The sequence below is a fragment of the Coregonus clupeaformis genome, chromosome 29 (assembly GCF_020615455.1).
Source record: "Coregonus clupeaformis isolate EN_2021a chromosome 29, ASM2061545v1, whole genome shotgun sequence".
Lineage (NCBI taxonomy): Eukaryota > Metazoa > Chordata > Actinopteri > Salmoniformes > Salmonidae > Coregonus > Coregonus clupeaformis.
In genome coordinates, this window is record NC_059220.1 from 55,119,570 (window position 1) to 55,139,675 (window position 20,106).

General features: G+C 43.4%; 1 protein-coding gene and 1 non-coding gene across 2 annotated transcripts in view; both read left to right on the top strand.

Moving 5' to 3' along the window:
• Nucleotides 1–20,106, top strand: part of LOC121576669 (splicing factor 3B subunit 3-like) — a 52,624-nt gene that overhangs the window by 19,879 nt on the left and 12,639 nt on the right. Inside the window, exons 11-19 of the mRNA XM_041890014.2 lie at nt 405–500; nt 834–906; nt 14,425–14,576; nt 14,861–15,016; nt 15,205–15,360; nt 15,683–15,826; nt 16,094–16,216; nt 17,227–17,381; nt 19,357–19,531. Coding sequence (XP_041745948.1) covers nt 405–500; nt 834–906; nt 14,425–14,576; nt 14,861–15,016; nt 15,205–15,360; nt 15,683–15,826; nt 16,094–16,216; nt 17,227–17,381; nt 19,357–19,531 — 1,230 coding nt within the window. The remainder of the gene's footprint in view (nt 1–404; nt 501–833; nt 907–14,424; nt 14,577–14,860; nt 15,017–15,204; nt 15,361–15,682; nt 15,827–16,093; nt 16,217–17,226; nt 17,382–19,356; nt 19,532–20,106) is intronic.
• On the top strand, nt 14,711–14,786 carry LOC121577490. Its single transcript, XR_006002641.1, has one exon. It is a non-coding gene; the product is annotated as a small nucleolar RNA SNORD111 (small nucleolar RNA).

Genomic DNA, 20,106 nt, shown 5'->3' on the forward strand with positions numbered 1-20,106 from the left:
TGTTTTGTGTAGGTCGAAGGAATAACGGGGCATTATCTGTGTCATATTTTGCTGATTTTTAAATTGTAAGAAACGCCAATAAATATATTGTAAAAAAACAAACAACAAAAAAAACACGTATTTAATAAGCCCTTAAACAGCACGTGGTTGTCAATGGTTTTAGCGGAGCTGGGGGTCTCCTTGCCCCCCAGCAGCCAAATCGAATGTATTGTGACGTTTTATTGAAAACGACCTATAATAATGGAGAGAGTTTAAGAACCTCTGATCTCCACATTATACACAGACCCCATATGTGAGACTGTGCCTGTTTACTTGATATTCTAACTCCGTTAGAATACTGATCTCGTCACTGGCTCTTTCTCCTACTCACCTCTATTTCTATTTTACTCTTTGTCCCTCTCTAGATTGCTGACCTGGCTAATGAGGACACTCCCCAGCTGTATGTGGCCTGTGGCAGGGGACCCAAATCCACCCTCAGAGTCCTCAGACATGGACTGGAGGTATGTGTACTGCTATTTCACTTCCCATCACACATTCACATCCCAGAAAGTGACATGGCACAGTAGTATTTGGGCAATGACTACATTTGAACACACTCCTGCAGATACTCACTCACATGCACACCAGAAACCAGAGTTTGGCTGAGTTTGGTTTCTAGGTTTTCATTAGTAGCTGTAAAAGTCATGATATTCATGTCTCTTCTCTGACAAAGCACTGGAGAGAATGTGTATACCTCCGATCCCAGCAGATCTTAAAATGTTAATGCACAGGCTGGTAAATGCTTAGGTTAGAAGACAATGAGTATCTATCTGATCAGTGCTTGTTCCCTCCAGGTGTCAGAGATGGCTGTATCTGAGCTGCCCGGTAACCCCAATGCTGTGTGGACTGTGCGCCGACACATTGAAGGTACTTGTTTAAGGTCCAATGCAGCCGTTTTGGTCTCAATATCAAATCATTTCTGGGTAACAAAATACCTTACTGTGATTGTTTTAAATTAAAATGGTCAAAAAGAAAGAAGGAAAAATGCACTACATGACCAAAAGTATGTGAACATCTCATTCCAAATCATGGGCATTTAATATGGAGTTGGTCCCCTCTTTGCTGCTATAACAGCCCCCACTCTTCTTGGAAGGCTTTCCACTAGATGTTGGAACATTGCTGCGGGAACTTGCTTCCATTCAGCCACGAGCATTAGTGAGGTCGGGCACTGATGTCGGGCGATTAGGCCTGGCTCGCGTCTGCTTTCCAATTCATCCCAAAGGTGTTCGATGGGGTTGAGGTCAGGGCTCTGTGCATGCCAGTCAAGTTCTTTCACACCGATCTCAACAAACCATTTCTGTATGGACCTCGCTTTGTGCACGGGGGCATTGTCATGCTGAAACAGGAAAAGGCCTTCCCCAAACTGTTGCCACAAAGTTGGAAGCACAGAATCGTCTAGAATGTCATTGTGTGCTGAAGCGTTAAGATTACCCTTCACTGGAACTAAGGGGCCTAGCCCGAACCATAAAAAACAGCCCCAGGCCGTTATTCCTCCTCCACTAAACTTTACAGTTGGCACTGCATTGGGGCAGGAGGCGTTCTCCTGGCATTCGCCAAACCCAGATTTGACCGTCGGACTGCCAGATGGTGAAGCGCGATTCATCACTCCAGAGAACGCGTTTCCACTGCTCCAGAGTCCAATGGCGGCATGGTGATCTTAGGCTTGTGTGCGGCTGCTTGGCCATGGAAACCATTTCATGAAGCTCCCGACGAACAGTTATTGTGCTGATGTTGCTTCCAGAAGCAGTTTAGAACTATGTAGTGAGTGTTGCAACAGAGGACAGACGATTTTTACGAGCTTCAGAACTCGGCGGTCCCATTCTGTGAGCTTGTGCAGCCTACCACTTCGCGGCTGAGCTGTTGCTGCTCCTAGACGTTTCCACTTCACAATAACAGCACTTATAGTTGACCGGGGCAGCTCTAGCAGGGCAGAAATTTGACGAACTGACTTGTTGGAAAGGTGGTATCCTATGAAGGTGCCACGTTGAAAGTCACTTAGCTCTTCAGTAAGGCTATTCTGCTGCCAATGTTTGTCTATGGAGATTGCATGGCTGTTTGCTTGATTTTTATACACCTGTCAGCAACGGGTATGGCTGAAATAGCCGAATCCACTAATTTGAAGGGGTGTCCACATACTTATACAGTGCATTCGGAAAGTATTCAGACCCCTTGACTTTTTCCACATTTTGTTACGTTACAGCCGTATTCTAAAATTGAATAAATTATTTTTCTCCTCAATCTACACACAATACCCCATAATGACTAATTTAACTGATACCATTTAAAATTAACTGATACCATTTGGAAAACTCCATGTGCCTTTTACTGAGGAGTGGCTTCCGTCTGGCCACACTACCATAAAGGCCTGAGTGCCGCAGAGATGGTTGTCCTTCTGGAAGGTTCTCCCATCTCCACAGAGGAAATCTGGAGCTCTGAAAGAGTGACCATCGGTTTCTTGGTCACCTCCTTGACCAAGGCTCTTCTCCCCCGATTGCTGAGTTTGGCCAGGCGGCCAGCTCTAGGAAGAGTCTGGGTGGTTCCAAACTTCTTCCATTTAAGAATGATGGAGGCCACTGTGTTGTTGTTGGACCTTCAATGATGCAGAAATGTTTTGGTACCCTTCCCCAGATCTGTGCTTTGACACAATCCTGTCTCGGAGCTCTATGGATAATTCATTCGATCTCATGGCTTGGTTTTTGCTCTGACATACACTGTCAACTGTGGGACCTTTATATAGACATGTGTGCCTTTCCAAATCATGTCCAATCAATTGAATTTATCAAGTTGTGGAAACATATCAATGGAAACAGGATGCACCTGAGCTAATTTTCGAGTCTCATAGCAAAAGGTCTGAATACTTATGTAAATAAGGTATTTCTGTTTTTTATTTTTAATAAATTAGCAACATTTCTAAACCTGTTTTCGCTTTGCCATTATGGGGTATTGTGTGTAGATTGAGGATTTTTATTTATTTAATCAATTTTAGAATAAGGTTGTAACGTAACAAAATGTGGAAAAAGTCAGGGGGTCTGAATACTTTCCGAATGCACTGTATATAGTGTAGCTTAGCAGAGAAGTTTCTCAAGCAAGCATTTTGCTAGGACTGTCTGGGAGTGGTTTGAGACGGGGAGGGGAAAACTGAAAGATTCGCTGTTTTCGTTAGTCATCGTGTAGCCAATCTTATTTCTCCAACACAACTATCACACGCACAGCATACAGTAAAATGCTATTTTATTAGCCCATTCATTGCGCAACATTTCTACATTTACATTTACATTTACATTTTAGTCATTTAGCAGACGCTCTTATCCAGAGCGACTTACAGTTAGTGAATACATTTTTTATTTTTTATACTGGCCCCCCGTGGGAATTGAACCCACAACCATACTTCATTGTTTGAATCCTGAATGTTTTACTTCATGAGGCATGTCTTACCTTGCTTCAAAGTAGCCTATAGGCAAATAACAACCATGGTAACGTGGAGGCATTTCTTCTATAAAGACTTCATAGGCGGCGAGTACGTTTGAGGTTTAGGGAGGCTTACAATTCATCCTGACATTTCTACTGATCTGCGTGCCAGTTATGATTTTCTTTGGAACAGTTTCATTTCAATAGTGTTTTAGTTTCTCAAAATCATTAGTCTAAGGCGGCGGGTGGGGGGGTGTTCTACTAAGCTATATGGAATTGTTTTAAGAAGGTCATAACAAGGATAATTTTGCTATTTGATTTGGAAATGTAAGATCCCTTGAAGTATAAAAAAATTATAAAAATCCTAACATTATTTGTTAACATTTTTATTTGGCCTTACTGCTATTAGCCCATACAAACGCATTGAATAACAAATTCACTACATGGAACAACAGATATTCCCTCAAATAAATCTAAAGGAAGTTTGTTCTGAAGTGTATATCTGAGAGGTATAAGAAAGATCAGGAAACCTTTTAATTTTATTTGTTACTCCTTATTTTTGGCACTAAAGTGCCTTCGGAAAGTATTCAGACCCCTTGACTTTTTCCACATTTTGTTACGTTACAGCCTTATTCTAAAATGGATTAAATAAATAAAAATCACACACAATACCACATAATGACAAAGCAAAAACAGGTTTAGAAATTTTTGCAAATTTATTAAAAATAAAAACACAACTTATTTACATAAGTATTCAGACCCTTTGCTATGAGACTCGAAATGGAGCTCAGGTGCATCCTGTTTCCATTGATCTCTTCATCAGGGAGGTGACCAGGAACCCGATGGTCACTCTGACAGAGCTCTAGAGTTTCTCTGTGGAGATAGGAGAACCTTCCAGAAGGACAACCATCTCTGCAGCACTCCACCAATCAGGCCTTTATGGTAGAGTGGCCATTAAAAGGCACATGACAGCCCGCTTGGAGTTTACCAAGACTCTGTACCGGTACCCCCTGTATATAGCCTCCCTACTGTTATTTTATTTTACTGCTGCTCTTTAATTCTTTATTTTTTACTTTCAATTTTTTATTTAACACTTACTTTTCTTAACTGCATTGTTGGTTAAGGGCTTGTAAGTAAGCATTTCACTGTAAGGTCTACACCTGTTGTATTTGGCGCATGTGGCAAATAAAATTTTATTTGAAAAGGCACATAAAGACTCTCAGACCATGAGAAACAAGATTCTCTGTTCTGATAAAACCGAGATCGAACTCTTAGGCCTGAATGCCAAGCGTCACGGTTGGAGGAAACATGGCTATTTGAAGAATCTCAAATATAAAATATATTTTGATTTGTTTAACACTTTTTTTGGTTACTACATGATTCCATATGTGTTATTTCATAGTTTTGATGTCTTCACTATTATTCTACAAGAAAAACCCTTGAATGAGTAGGTGTCCAAACTTTTGACTGGTACTGTATGTAAATGTATGTATGTAAATATTTTTATTTTTTATAAATTAGCAAACATTTGTAAACCAGTTTTTGCTTTGTCATTATGGGGTATTGTGTGCAGATTGAAACGGGAAAAAACGATTTAATTAATTTAAGAATAATGCTGTAACGTGAAAAAGTCAAGGGGTCTGAATACTTTCCGAATGCACTGTATACTTCCTTACATTTTTTCAACTGGTACCAGGTGGCTTCAGACTTCTCTTGTGAGGCCTGTGGGTGTGTAGGCCAAACCGTTGGTACGCTACAGACAGAAGTTGGCAGATAGACTGTACAGACTTCAGATCAGTCCCAACATGCTTGTGGGGGTCGTAGAGCAAAACTGAACACCATCGTATTCGTGAGTCTCATCGTTCCATAGATGGGTCATAATAGTTTGTAGGCCGACCCATTCGGCTGCTACAGATTTTGTGTGATGTCCGATTTTCGGGTTGTCTCATGCTCTGACAAACACTGCTCTAGCTCTGTCACCTTTCACCGCAGATGCGGAAGTGTGACATCGGCGGCTGCGGTGGAATGAGACGCATCCAATGCAAAAAAAAACGGTATCTCTAGCTTAAACTGATGTATTCTTATGGGGATTTTTTAGGTATGCTAATTAGATTTCCACGTGGGCGCAGACATCGACTCTAGGGGGTTAATCATAAAAATCTCTATTAAAATCTAAAAGTTAAAATTGAACTAATGCGAGAGCACCGGCCTCTGCCATATGGACACATTGATACACCGAGATCCATTGGTGGCTAAACAAATGAGCGCATGGAACTCATAGCCTATAGGCCAATGCAGCAGTAGGCCTATAACTTCCATTGTCAACTAAGTTAAAAAGACATAATGACAAATATAAACAGTAGAAAATATAAATTCAGGTTATTTCAGTCGCATTTATCTCTCTACTCTCCTGTCTGCCTCCCGTTCTATGTCTTGACTTGAGTTACTCTTTGTATCAATTCCCCATTACAAATGTTTACTACTGGTGACATATGTAATGGGGAATTGATAAAAATAAACAATCAAATGGGGAAACAATTCACACAATGAAACAATGAATGCGTAAGAATTGGTGGGAGACAGCTGAGCCATTCTGGAGAGATCTTCACCACACAACCCTCCCCTTGTCTAAATGTCTTAAATTATACTCAAGACACATTATCTTCACACATATTTTAGATACTTTTCACTGACAGCCGCAACTCAATAATCAGCTAGGCCTATTGGCACGCGCTCTGCCCAAATTGCGGGCTTCCCAAATAGATATAGGCCTAAAATCTTATGATTTGAAAGAACCCACAGCCTACAGTGCCTTCAAAAAGTATTCATACCCCACATTTTGTTGTATTACAGCCTGAATTAAAAATGGATAAAAAAAAAAAATGCTCACCCATCTACACACAATACCCCAAATGACAAAGGGAAAACATGTTTTTAGACATTTTTGCAGATTTATTAAAAATGAAATACATTATCTCATTTACATAAGTATTCACACCCCTGAGTCAATACTTTGTGGAAGCACCTTTGGCAGTGATTACAGCTTGTAAGCCTTTAAGAGCTTTATACACCTGGATTCTGCAACATCTGCCCATTTTGACTATTTTCAAAATTCTTCAAGCTCTGTCAAATTGGTTGTTGATCATTAAACTGTAACTTGGCCACATTCACTGTCTTCTTGGTAACCAACTCCAGTGTAGATTTGGCCTTGTTTTTTAGGTTAATGTCCTGCTGAAAGGTGAATTCATCTCCCAGTGTCTGGTGGAAAGCAGATTGAACCAGGTTTTCATATAGGATTTTGCCTTATTTCTAATCCTGAAAAACTCCCCGGTCCTTAACAATTACAAGCATACCCATAACATGATACAGCCACCACTATGCTTGAAAATATGGAGTGCACTACTCAGTAATGTTGTATTGGATTTGCCCCAAACATAACACTTTGTTTTCAGGACAAAAAGTTAATTGCTTTGCCAGAATGTTTGCAGTATTACTTTAGTGCCTTGTTGCAAACAGGATGCATGTTTTAGAATATTTTTTATTCTGTACAGACTTCCTCCTTTTCACTCTGTCATTTAGGTTAGTATTGTGGAGTAACTACAATGTTGATCCATCCTCAGTTTTCTCCTATCATTGCTATTAAACAGCAGTGCATTCGGGAAGGATTCAGACCCCTTGACTTTTTCCACATTTTGTTATGTTACAGCATTATTCTAAAATGGATTAAATAGTTTTTTTCCCCTCGTCAATCTACACACAATACCCCATAATGATAAACCAAAAACAGGGTTTTAGACATTTTTCCAAATATGTGTATATATTAAAAATCAAAATAAACATTTACATAAGTATTCAGACCCAGCCTTGAGTCTTCTTGGGTATGACAATACAAGCTTAACACACCTGTATTTGGGGAGTTTCTCCCATTCTTCTCTGCAGATCCTCTCAAGCTCTGTCAGGTTGCATGGGGAGCGTTGCTGCACAGCTATTTTCAGGTCTCTCCAGAGCTCAAGTCCGGGCTCTGGCTGGGCCACTCAAGGACATTCAGAGACTTGTCCCGAAGCCACTCCTGTGATGTATTGGCTGTGTGCTTAGGGTCGTTGTCCTGTTGGAAGATGAACCTTCACCCCAGTCTGAGGTCCTGAGCACTCTGGAGCAGGATTTCATCAAGGATCTCTCTGTACTTTGCTCTGTTCATCTTACCCTTGATTCTGGCTAGTCTCCCAGTCCCTGCCACTGAAAAACATCTCCACAGCATGATGCTGCCACCACCATGCTTCACCGTAGGTTTGGTGCCAGGTTTCCTCTAGATGTGACGGTTGGCATTCAGGCCAAAGAGTTCCATCTTGATTTCATCAGACCAGAGAATCTTGTTTCTCATGTTCAGAGTCCTTTTAGGTGTCTTTTGGCAAACTCCAAGTGGGTTGTCGTGCCTTTTACTGAGTGGCTTCCGTCTGGCCACTCTACCATAAAGGCCTTATTGGTGGAGTGCTGCAGAGATGGTTGTCCTTCTGGAAGGTTCTACCATCTCCACAGAGGAACTCTGGAGCTCTGTCAGAGTGATCATCGGGTTCTTGGTCACCTCCCTGACCAAGGCCTTTCTCCCCCGATTGCTCAGTTTGGCCGGGCGGCCAGCTGTAGAAAGTCACATTTTATGTTACAGCCTTATTCTAAAATTGATTTATTTGTTTCCCTCATCAATCTAAACACAATACCCCATAATGACAAAGCAAAAACTGTTTTTTTTAGAATGTTTGCAAATTCATAAAAAATAAAAAGTTAACTTATTTACAGAAGTATTCGGACCCTTTGCTATGAGACTTGAAATTGAGCTCAGGTGCATCCTGTTTCCATTGATTATCCTGGAGATGTTTCTACAACTTGATTGGTGTCCACCTGTGGTAAATCCAATTGATTGGCCATGATTTGGAAAGGCACACAAATCAAATCAAATCAAATTGTATTGGTCACATGCGCCAAATACAACAGGTGCAGACATTACAGTGAAATGCTTACTTACAGCCCTTAACCAACAGTGCATTTATTTTTAACAAAAAAAGTAAAAATAAAACAACAACAAAAAAAGTGTTGAGAAAAAAAAGAGCAGAAGTAAAATAAAGTGACAGTAGGGAGGCTATATATACAGGGGAGTACCGTTGCAGAGTCAATGTGCGGGGGCACCGGCTAGTTGAGGTAGTTGAGGTAATATGTACATGTGGGTAGAGTTAAAGTGACTATGCATAAATAATTAACAGAGTAGCAGCAGCGTAAAAAGGATGGGGTGGGGGGGCAGTGCAAATAGTCAGGGTAGCCATGATTAGCTGTTCAGGAGTCTTATGGCTTGGGGGTAGAAGCTGTTGAGAAGTCTTTTGGACCTAGACTTGGCACTCCGGTACCGCTTGCCGTGCGGTAGCAGAGAGAACAGTCTATGACTAGGGTGGCTGGAGTCTTTGACAATTTTGAGGGCCTTCCTCTGACACCGCCTGGTATAGAGGTCCTGGATGGCAGGAAGCTTGTCCCCAGTGATGTACTGGGCCGTACGCACTACCCTCTGTAGTGCCTTGCGGTCGGAGGCCAAGCAGTTGCCATACCAGGCGGTGATGCAACCAGTCAGGATGCTCTCGATGGTGCAGCTGTAGAATTTTTTGAGGATCTGAGGACCCATGCCATATCTTTTCAGTCTCCTGAGGGGGAATAGGCTTTGTCGTGCCTTCTTCACGACTGTCTTGGTGTGTTTGGACCATAATAATAAAATAATAACCATGATAGTTCGTTGGTGATGTGGACACCAAGGAACTTGAAGCTCTCAACCTGTTCCACTACAGCCCCGTCGATGAGAATGGGGGCGTGCTCAGTCCTCTTTTTTTTCCTGTAGTCCACAATCATCTCCTTTGTCTTGGTCACGTTGAGGGAGAGGTTGTTGTCCTGGCACCACACGGCCAGGTCTCTGACCTCCTCCCTATAGGCTGTCTCATCGTTGTCGGTGATCAGGCCTACCACTGTTGTGTCGTCGGCAAACTTAATGATGGTGTTGGAGTCGTGCCTGGCCATGCAGTAATGGGTGAACAGAGAGTACAGGAGGGGACTGAGCACGCACCCCTGAGGGGCCCCCGTGTTGAGGATCAGTGTGGCAGATGTGTTGTTACCTACCCTTACCACCTGGGGGCGGCCCGTCCAGGAAGTCCAGGATCCAGTTGCAGAGGGAGGTGTTTAGTCCCAGGATCCTTAGCTTAGTGATGAGCTTAGAGGGCACTATGGTGTTGAATGCTGAGCTGTAGTCAATGAATAGCATTCTCACGTAGGTGTTCCTCTTGTCCAGGTGGGAAAGGGCAGTGTGGAGTGCAATAGAGATTGCATCATCTGTGGATCTGTTGGGGCGGTATGCAAATTGGAGTGGGTCTAGGGTTTCTGGGATAATGCTGTTGATGTGAGCCATGACCAGCCTTTCAAAGCACTTCATGGCTACAGACGTCGGGTCGGTAGTCATTTAGGCAGGTTATCTTAGAGTCCTTGGGCACGGGGACTATGGTGGTCTGCTTGAAACATGTTGGTATTACAGACTCAGTCAGGGACATGTTGAAAATGTCAGTGAAGACACTTGCCAGTTGGTCAGCACATGCTCGGAGTACACGTCCTGGTAATCTGTCTGGCCCTGCGGCCTTGTGAATGTTGACCTGCTTAAATGTCTTACTCACATCGGCTACGGAGAGCGTGATCACATAGTCATCCGGAACAGCTGGTGCTCTCATGCATGCTTCAGTGTTGCTTGCCTCGAAGCGAGCATAGAAGTGGTTTAGCTCATCTGGTAGGCTTGTGTCACTGGGCAGCTCGCGGCTGTGCTTCCCTTTGTAGTCTGTAATAGTTTTCAAGCCCTGCCACATCCGACGAGCGTCAGAGCCAGTGTAGTACGGTTCAATCTTAGTCCTGTATTGACTCTTTGCCTGTTTGATGGTTCGTCAGAGGTCATAGCGGGATTTCTTATAAGCGTCCGGGTTAGAGTCCCGTTCCTTGAAAGCGGCAGTTCTACCCTTTAGCTCAGTGCGGATGTTTCCTGTAATCCATGGCTTCTGGTTGGGGTATGTACGATACGGTCACTGTGGGGGACGACATCATCGATGCACTTATTGATGAAGCCAGTGACTGATGTGGTGTAGTCCTCAATGCTGTCTGAAGAATCCCGGAACATGTTCCAGTCTGTGCTAGCAAAACAGTCCTGTAGCTTAGCATCTGCGTCATCTGACCACTTTTTTATTAACCGAGTCACTGGTGCTTCCTGCTTTAGTTTTTGCTTATAAGCAGGAATCAGGAGGATAGAGTTATGGTCAGATTTGCCAAATGGAGGGCGAGGGAGAGCTTTGTATGCGTCTCTGTGTGTGGAGTAAAGGTGGTCTAGAGTTTTTTTTCCTCTGGTTGCACATTTAACATGCTGGTAGAAATTAGGTAGAACGGATTTAAGTTTCCCTGCATTAAAGTCCCCGGCCACTAGGAGCGCTGCATCTGGATGAGCGTTTTCCTGTTGATTTATGGCCTTGTACAACTCATTCAGTGCAATCTTAATGCCAGCATTGGTTTGTGGTGGTAAATAGACAGCTATGAAAAATATAGATGAAAACTCTTGGTAAATAGTGTGGTCTACAGCTTATCATAAGATACTCTACCTCAGGCGAGCAAAACCTCGAGACTTCCTTAGTATTTGATTTTGTGCACCAGCTGTTGTTTACAAATATACACAGACCGCCACCCCTTGTCTTACCGGAGTCAGCCGTTCTATCCTGCCGATGTAGCGTATAGCCCGCTAGCTGTATGATATCCATGTCGTCGTTCAGCCACGACTCGGTGAAACATAAGATATTACAGTTTTTAATGTCCCGTTGGTAGGATAACCGTAATCTTAAATCATCCAATTCACACCTGTCTATATGAAGTCCCACAGTTGACAGTGCATGTCAGAGCAAAAACCAAGCCATGAGGTTGAAGGAATTGTCCGTAGAGCTCCGAGACAGGATTGTGTCGCGGTACAGATCTGGGGAAGGGTACCCAAAATGTCTGCTACATTGAAGGTCCCCAAGAACACAGTGGCCTCCATCATTCTTAAATGGAAGAAGTTTGGAACCACAAAGACTTCCTAGAGCTGGCTGCCCGGCCAAACTGAGCAATCGGGGGAGAAGGGCCTTGGTCAGGGAAGTTACCAAGAACCCAATGGTCAGTGGAGATGGGAGAACCTTCCAGAAGAACAAGATTCTTTGGTCTGATGAAGCCACGATTGAACTCTTTGGCCAGAATGCTAAGCGTCACATCTGGAGGGAACCAGGCACCGCTCATCACCTGGCCATTACCATCCCTATGATGAAGCATGGTGGTGGAAGCATCATGCTGTGGGGATGTTTTTCTGCAGCAGGGACTTGGACAATAGTCAGGATCGAGGGAAAGATGAATGGTGCAATGTACAGATAGATCCTTGACTGAACCTCGGACTGGGGCAAAGGTTCACCTTCAAACAGGACAACGACCCTAAGCACAGAGCCAAGACAACGCAGGAGTGGCTTCGGGACAAGTCACAATGTCAGTGAGGGGCCCAGCCAGAGCCCGGACTTGAACCCGATCGAACATCTCTGGAGAGACCTGAAAATAGCTGTGCAGCGACACATCCCATACAACCTGAGATGATCTGCAGAGAAGAATGGGAGAAATTCCCCAAATACAGGTGTGCAAAGCTTGTAGCGTCATACCCAAGAAGACTCCAGGCTGTAATTACTGCCAAAGGTGCCTCAGCAAAGCACTGAGTAAAGGGTCTGAATACTTATGTAAATGCAATGTTTTATTTTTTATTTTTAATACATTTGCAAACATTTCTAAAAACCTGTTTTTGCTTTGTCATTATGGGGTATTGTGTGAATACTTTCCGAATGCACTGTAGATGCGGAGGAAAGTTTGCGGGGGTAAGATTTATCAGGCCATCAATGGAAGAGCACTCTCAAATTATTATGATTTATTATTGATCAAGTTAGAAAAATGAGCCTGTCTGGCATTTCTAATTGCCTTGTTATATATCAAATCAAAATGTCAAAGTTGCTCTCAGAATATCATAATGGACATTCAACTTTGAATTTCTCCACTTCCGCTCTGCCTTTCTGCAATTTCTCTTTAATTGATTTGTTTCCTCACTCATCCAAGGAGCTCTTCGTTTGGATTTGGCCTTTTTCAACATTACTGGAGCTGTAGCATCAATGGTTGCTGTTAAAGTTATCAACTAAATCATCACAAGAGGAAGGCAGAATAGGTGATGGTGTATTGTTCATACACGCAATACAATCTGTAGCAACTTCAGAGTTGTCACAAAAGGAGACATTCCTGTCGTTGCAAAGGTTCTTCAGGTACTCGTTTAGGGCAACTAGTCGGCTGAAACGTTCCAAACCCCTTTGATAGCACTAGTGGGGGCCAGAGATAATTATTATATTCCCTGTGCTAGTGAGGGTGTTAAATTTTTTTTTTATATTCCTCCCTCAGTTCCTCAGATCGCCTAAAGCGAAGGTTGTTAACCTACATGAGTGACGATGGTGTCAATATTGGAGTAGTTGGCCTGAACGTGGGCAAATTGTTTGAAAATGACATTTAATGTGTTACGCACCCAATGCAAATGATCCCAGTACATTTTAAAAATGGTCAGTAAATTCAAATCTGTTCTGCCAGACTATTCCCAGAAGTCATGTGATTTCAGAGCTTTGTCCTGTCATAGTGTAGTTCAGTGGCCTGGTTCACTTTCACTCTGACTTTCATTACATTTACATTTTACATTTGAGTCATTTAGCAGACGCTCTTACCCAGAGCGACTTACATGAGCAATTAGGGTTAAGTGCCTTGCTCAAGGGCACATCGACAGATTTTTCACCTAGTCGGCTCGGGGATTAGAACCAGCGACCTTTCGGTTACTGGCACAACGCTCTTAACCACTAAGCTACCTGCCGCATCCTCGACTTGGCTCATACAGCTGGTTAGCCTGCACAAGTCAGTTACCTTCTACGCACTGGTTTACAGAAGTAGATTTCAATATTGTTATGCAATGCACTGGGTTAGTGAAGAATACAAATAAAGCTATGTGATTGATAGTAATTGCTTCATGTACCAGATAGGAGAGATTCTGCCGAAGTCTCAGAGCACAGTTTGAGAGGGGAATTTCTCATGTCTCTTCTCTTACAAGTGACATCAATAAGGGATCATAGCTTTCACCTGGTCAGTCCATGTCTAATGTTTTGTACACTGCATATTAAATATCAATTGAGAGAGTTGAATACACCTCTGATCTCCGCATACACTGAGTGTACAAAACATTAGACGTGGACTGACCAGGTGAAGGCTATAATCCCTTATTGATGTCACTTGTTAAATCCACTTCAATTTGTGTAGATGAAGGGGTGGAGACTTGTTAAAGAAGGACTTTTTAAGCCTTGAGACATGGATTGTGTGTGTATGCCATTGAGGGTGAATGGGCAAGATTAGATTTGAACGGGGTAGGGTAGTAACTGCCAGGCGCACCGGTTTGAGTGTCAACTGCAACGCTGCTGGGTTTTTCACACTCAACAGTTTCCCGTGTGTATCAAGATTGGTCCACCACCCAAAGAACATTCAGCCAACTTGACACAACTGTGGGAAGCATTGGAGTCAACATGGGCCAGCATCCCTGTGGTACACTTTCGACACCTTATAGAGTCCATGCCCTGACGAATTGAGGTTGTTTTGAGGGCAAAAGGGGGTGCAACTCAATATTAGGAAGTTGTTCTTAATGTTTTGTACACTATGTACATACATAGGCACACTTTATGAATAAATAAAAACATGTAGTTGATGATATTATGCTTAATGTATCAGATTAATATTGAACAACAGTATCATCAAGTGAATAATTTTGAATAACACTAACTGTCCAGATATCCCCTTGGTGTGAAACTCTTGCTCATTTAAACACCTCTCCTCCTCCAGATGAGTTTGACGCCTACATCATTGTGTCCTTCGTCAACGCCACCCTGGTTCTGTCTATTGGAGAGACCGTAGAGGAAGTGACAGACTCCGGTTTCCTGGGGACCACCCCCACCCTCTCCTGCTCTCTGCTGGGGGAGGATGCTCTGGTGCAGGTCAGTATAACACCCACACTACACGCCTCTCCAGGGGCCTGAACATGCACCTTATGTTTTGGAGGGAATAAAATGCTGATGGTAAAAGTGATATAAAGCTGAAGGGAGATTAAGTGTATGGGAGATGTAATATTGCTGTTGAAATGATGAGTCTTCATGTCTCTTCTCTGACATAATAATGGAGAGAGCTTAAACACATCTGATATCAGCATTATACACAGACATAGACACCCTGGCCAGGCCCCTTCCCCAGCCCTGTGTAAACTGTGAATTGTCTTGTGCAGGTGTATCCTGATGGGATCCGTCACATCCGTGCTGATAAGCGTGTGAATGAGTGGAAGACTCCAGGGAAGAAGACCATTGTGCGCTGTGCAGTCAACCAGAGGCAGGTGGTCATTGCTCTGACCGGAGGAGAGCTGGTCTACTTTGAGATGGACCCGGTGAGTAGTGAACCTTCATGCCCTGGGTGTTTTTTTATTTCATCAGCCAAGTACTGTCTTCTCTTAGTTTGACCCTATTTTGATCTGCTTTTTCAGGATATCCTGAGTCCTGCTCAGTGAAAAGTTAATATTTCTTTGGACCGTAGATATTTATGATAACCTTCTCCCTTTCTCTCGCCTCTCACAAGTCTGGCCAGCTGAATGAGTACACAGAGAGGAAGGAGATGTCAGCTGATGTGGTGTGTATGAGCTTGGCCAACGTCCCGCCTGGCGAGCAACGCTCCCGTTTCCTGGCTGTGGGGTTGGTCGACAACACCGTCCGCATCATCTCTCTGGATCCCTCGGTATGACTCTTATCAGGCTACAGTATTTCATTCCCTCTCTCTTTGAAAGCCTTGCAGACAGTCTGCCCATCTGTTTGGAATGGATTTCATTAATAGCGACTGCTCTCTGGGTCGTTAACCAGCACTAGATGTTCTTGAACCACGACAAGCGAACTCATCCAAAGCTCAGTTGCTCTGCTGCGTTTTCCAATCACAATTTAAGTCGAGTGGGGGGAATATTTTTCCAAAAGCCACATTGTTGATTTTGCCCTCTTTAGTACGTGTTTGTACCACTTCTCTAAACTGTATGTAGCCCTAACCCTGCTGTGTTTGTCTGGTGCAGGACTGTCTCCAGCCCCTCAGTATGCAGGCTCTGCCAGCCCAGCCTGAGTCTCTGTGTATAGTGGAGATGGGAGGAGTGGAGAAGGAAGATGAGCTAGGAGTGAAGGGCACTGTCGGTTTCCTCTACCTCAACATCGGACTACAGGTAAGCTATCTGTCCTGTGATGTCTTGAGGCAGGGTTTGAAGAGAGGGATGTTATGCTGTAGCTGTTGAAGTGATGAGTTTCTCTTGTCTCTTCACTGACTAAATAATAATGGAGAGAGTTTCAAACGCCTCTGTCAGCATATATACATACATACACTATCTGTGTGACTGCCTCCTTACTTCTGGCACTGTATTACTTGATATTCTGTGCTCTGTTAGAACACATTCTAGAGCTTCTAGAGGTAACATCAACATGTCTTTTCTCAGAACGGTGTGTTGCTCAGGACTGTGCTGGACCCAGTGACTGGAGACTTGTCTGATACTCGTACTCGGTACCTGGGGTCGCGACCTGTGAAGCTCTTCCGGGTCAGGATGCAGGGACAGGAAGCTGTAAGTGGAATGAGATTTTCAGGGGTTGGGAGCTGAAACGTAACATTGTATTAATATCCTCTCTGATAGGGGTATAACAGTTCACCAAACCCACGGTTTGGTACGTATTGCGGTTTTAGGGTCACGTTTCGGTACAGTGGGAAAATGTAAATGCCATTCACAATGTTCAGCATTCACCATGTTCCTTGCATTTCTGTTGTAACCAGATTGTTATGTTGGGCCTCATGTTTCCACTCTGATGCTGCGTTTGTAACCATGTGGGAATTTACTAGTTGTGAAGTCGTAAATACCAGTTGGATGCATATATGTGATTTTGAACTTGCTGAGAAACACCGATTGGCTAATTGGCAACAAGCTGTCAACCATAAACTAAAAGTACAGCTATCAAGCTTGTAAACAAATTATAGAGTTAAAAAATCAAATTTTTTATAAATAGTTTTGTTGCATTTAACTGGCCGAAAAATGCTTTTATCAAGGCCATTTCCTTAGTAGGTGACGTCAAAGGTCACCATGTGGGAGAAGTGGGTGCTCAGGATGATGGATGAGTTTCCCACTAGTAATTACCAGTTTGATGGCCATTCAAGTGGATTCTTTCCAGTTGAGCGTGATGAGATACTGTTAACGTTTTATCCACAACTCTCTGTCCATCGTCGTTGTAATCTGCTGGGAGCCAAACTGTTCCCAAACTGGAGATTTAAACGATGATGGTGGATCCTCCAATTCTGGTTTATCGACCCCACCACTGCGCCTCACAAAAGGACAGTTTGAAATGCGCCGATTTGAATTTTGATTACAACGTGCGCATAGGCTCTAGTTTTTTTTTAACGGAATCAACAGAAATGTTTTTTTTTCCCATGCTCATATTTACTCGAGGCATAGGCTTACAAAAGTGTTTTTTTAAATGTATTCATTTGGGTTCACAGTGCGGACCGAACCGAGGTCCCCATACACGAATACGTGTACAGTTACACCCTTACACTCTGACCATTGAACCCCTCTATCTCCTCTAGGTGTTGGCCATGTCTAGCCGCTCCTGGCTGAGTTACTCTTACCAGTCCCGCTTCCACCTGACACCCCTGTCCTATGAGACACTGGAGTACGCCTCAGGTTTCGCCTCTGAACAGTGTCCTGAGGGCATTGTGGCCATCTCCACCAACACCCTGAGGTAGACACAGACACACACACACACACACACCCTTACACTCATACTCATCAAAAACCTAAATTCCATATGCATTCATTGGCAAGATTTGAAGACCGGGGAGTTATGCTGTTGAAATGAGTCTTCATGTCCCTTCTCTGACAAACCATTGGAGAGCGCTTAAACATCTCTGATCTCAGCATTTACAGAGATCCCATCTCGTTTTCTGTCATTCCCCCTCAAGCATAGTAATTCTCAATTATAACACTGATATTTAACTTATGAGGGATACAGTGAGAGAAAAAAGTATTTGATCCCCTGCTGATTTTGTACGTTTGCCCACTGACAAAGACATGATCAGTCTATAATTTTAATGGTAGGTTTATTTGAACAGTGAGAGACAGAATTACAACAAAAAAATCCAGAAAAACACATTATAAATTGATTTGCATTTTAATGAGGGAAATAAGTATTTGACCCCTCTGCAAAACATGACTTAGTACTTGGTGGCAAAACCCTTGTTGGCAAACAGAGGTCAGACGTTTCTTGTAGTTGGCCACCAGGTTTGCACACATCTCAGGAGGGATTTTGTCCCACTCCTCTTTGCAGATCTTCTCCAAGTCATTAAGGTTTCGAGCCTGACGTTTGGCAACTCGAACCTTCAGCTCCCTCCACAGATTTTCTATGGGATTAAGGTCTGGAGACTGGCTAGGCCACTCCAGGACCTTAATGTGCTTCTTCTTGAGCCACTCCTTTGTTGCCTTGGCCGTGTGTTTTGGGTCATTGTCATGCTGGAATACCCATCCACGACCCATTTTCAATGCCCTGGCTGAGGGAAGGAGGTTCTCACCCAAGATTTGACGGTACATGATGCGGTGAAGTTGTCCTGTCCCCTTAGCAGAAAAACACCCCCAAAGCATAATGTTTCCACCTCCATGTTTGACGGTGGGGATGGTGTTCTTGGGGTCATAGGCAGCATTCCTCCTCCTCCAAACACGTTGAGTTGATGCCAAAGAGCTCGGTTTTGGTCTCATCTGACCACAACACTTTCACCCAGTTCTCCTCTGAATCATTCAGATGTTAATTGGCAAACTTCAAACGGGCCTGTATATGTGCTTTCTTGAGCAGGGGGACCTTGCGTGCGCTGCAGGATTTCAGTCCTTCACAGCGTAGTGTGTTACCAATTGTTTTCTTGGTGACTATGGTCCCAGCTGCCTTGAGATCATTGACAAGATCCTCCCGTGTAGTTCTGGGCTGATTCCTCACCGTTCTCATGATCATTGCAACTCCACAAGGTGAGATCTTGCATGGAGCTCCAGGCCGAGGGAGATTGACAGTTATTTTGTGTTTCTTCCATTTGCGAATAATCACACCAACTGTTGTCACCTTCTCACCAAGCTGCTTGGCGATGGTCTTGTAGCCCATTCCAGCCTTGTGTAGGTCTACAATCTTGTCCCTGACATCCTTGGATAGCTCTTTGGTCTTGGCCATGGTGGAGAGTTTGGAATCTGATTGATTGCTTCTGTGGACAGGTGTCTTTTATACAGGTAACAAACTGAGATTAGGAGCACTCCCTTTAAGAGTGTGCTCCTAATCTCAGCTCGTTACCTGTATAAAAGACACCTAGGAGCCAGAAATCTTTCTGATTGAGAGGGGGTCAAATACTTATTTCCCTCATTAAAATGCAAATCAATTTATAACATTTTTGACATGCGTTATTCTGGATTTTTTTGTTGTTATTCTGTCTCTCACTGTTCAAATAAATCTACCATTAAAATTATAGACTGATCATTTCTTTGTCAGTGGGCAAATGTACCAAATCAGCAGGGGATCAAATACTTTTTTCCTTCACTGTATGTCCCATTTACTTTTTCTCAAGTTATTCCCCATTACTTTTTCTCAAGTTATTCCTGTTCCCACTATGCCATTATGGCTGTTATGCCATTAACACATGTTATGTGGTACACATGTTGTGACACTGCCTTTGTCTCCCTCTTAGGATTCTGGCCTTGGAGAAGCTGGGTGCCGTTTTCAACCAGGTGGCCTTCCCCCTGCAGTACACACCTCGCAAGTTTGTCATCCACCCAGAGACCAACAACCTGATCCTCATAGAGACTGATCACAATGCCTACACAGAGGCCACCAAGGCCCAGCGCAAGCAGCAAATGGCAGAGGTAGGGTTCTGACCAACGGGTCGATGGACTGAGAGGGTGGGAACAGGGTGACTGACTGAGGCTACATGTTGTACACCCAGGCTTTGTAGCTTGTGTAGGCTGATATTATGAAAGTGGAGTTATAATATACATAGGGCTGGCACAATTACTATATAACTGTGTACCCGACGGTTATGGATGAAGACTGTAAAATAACAGTTTTTGTGCGGTTGTCCGTTTCTGCTGTAACATGGACTACAGTAACGTGGACTCTACAACGGGATTAAACTTTGTTGCTCCTTGCTGAAACAAGCAAGGTCTTGTAGCAAACAAGTCTTCGGTTGCCTAGACAACTCCACCCTCCCTGCAGCATATACAGTCAGGAGAGGAGAAAATGTGCATCTTTTTAAAAAATATATATAGATCTATATTTTTTTATTTATTCGGTTATTACGGCGACTGTGGTCATTTGGCTGACCAGTAACAGTCATTCAAAATTCCATGGCTGCCACAGCCGTAAAATACGCAGAACTTCAATAGAAATAATCTATTTTTATAGCGCTTTTCTAAAACCCAAAGCTTCATTCAGGGCAGGG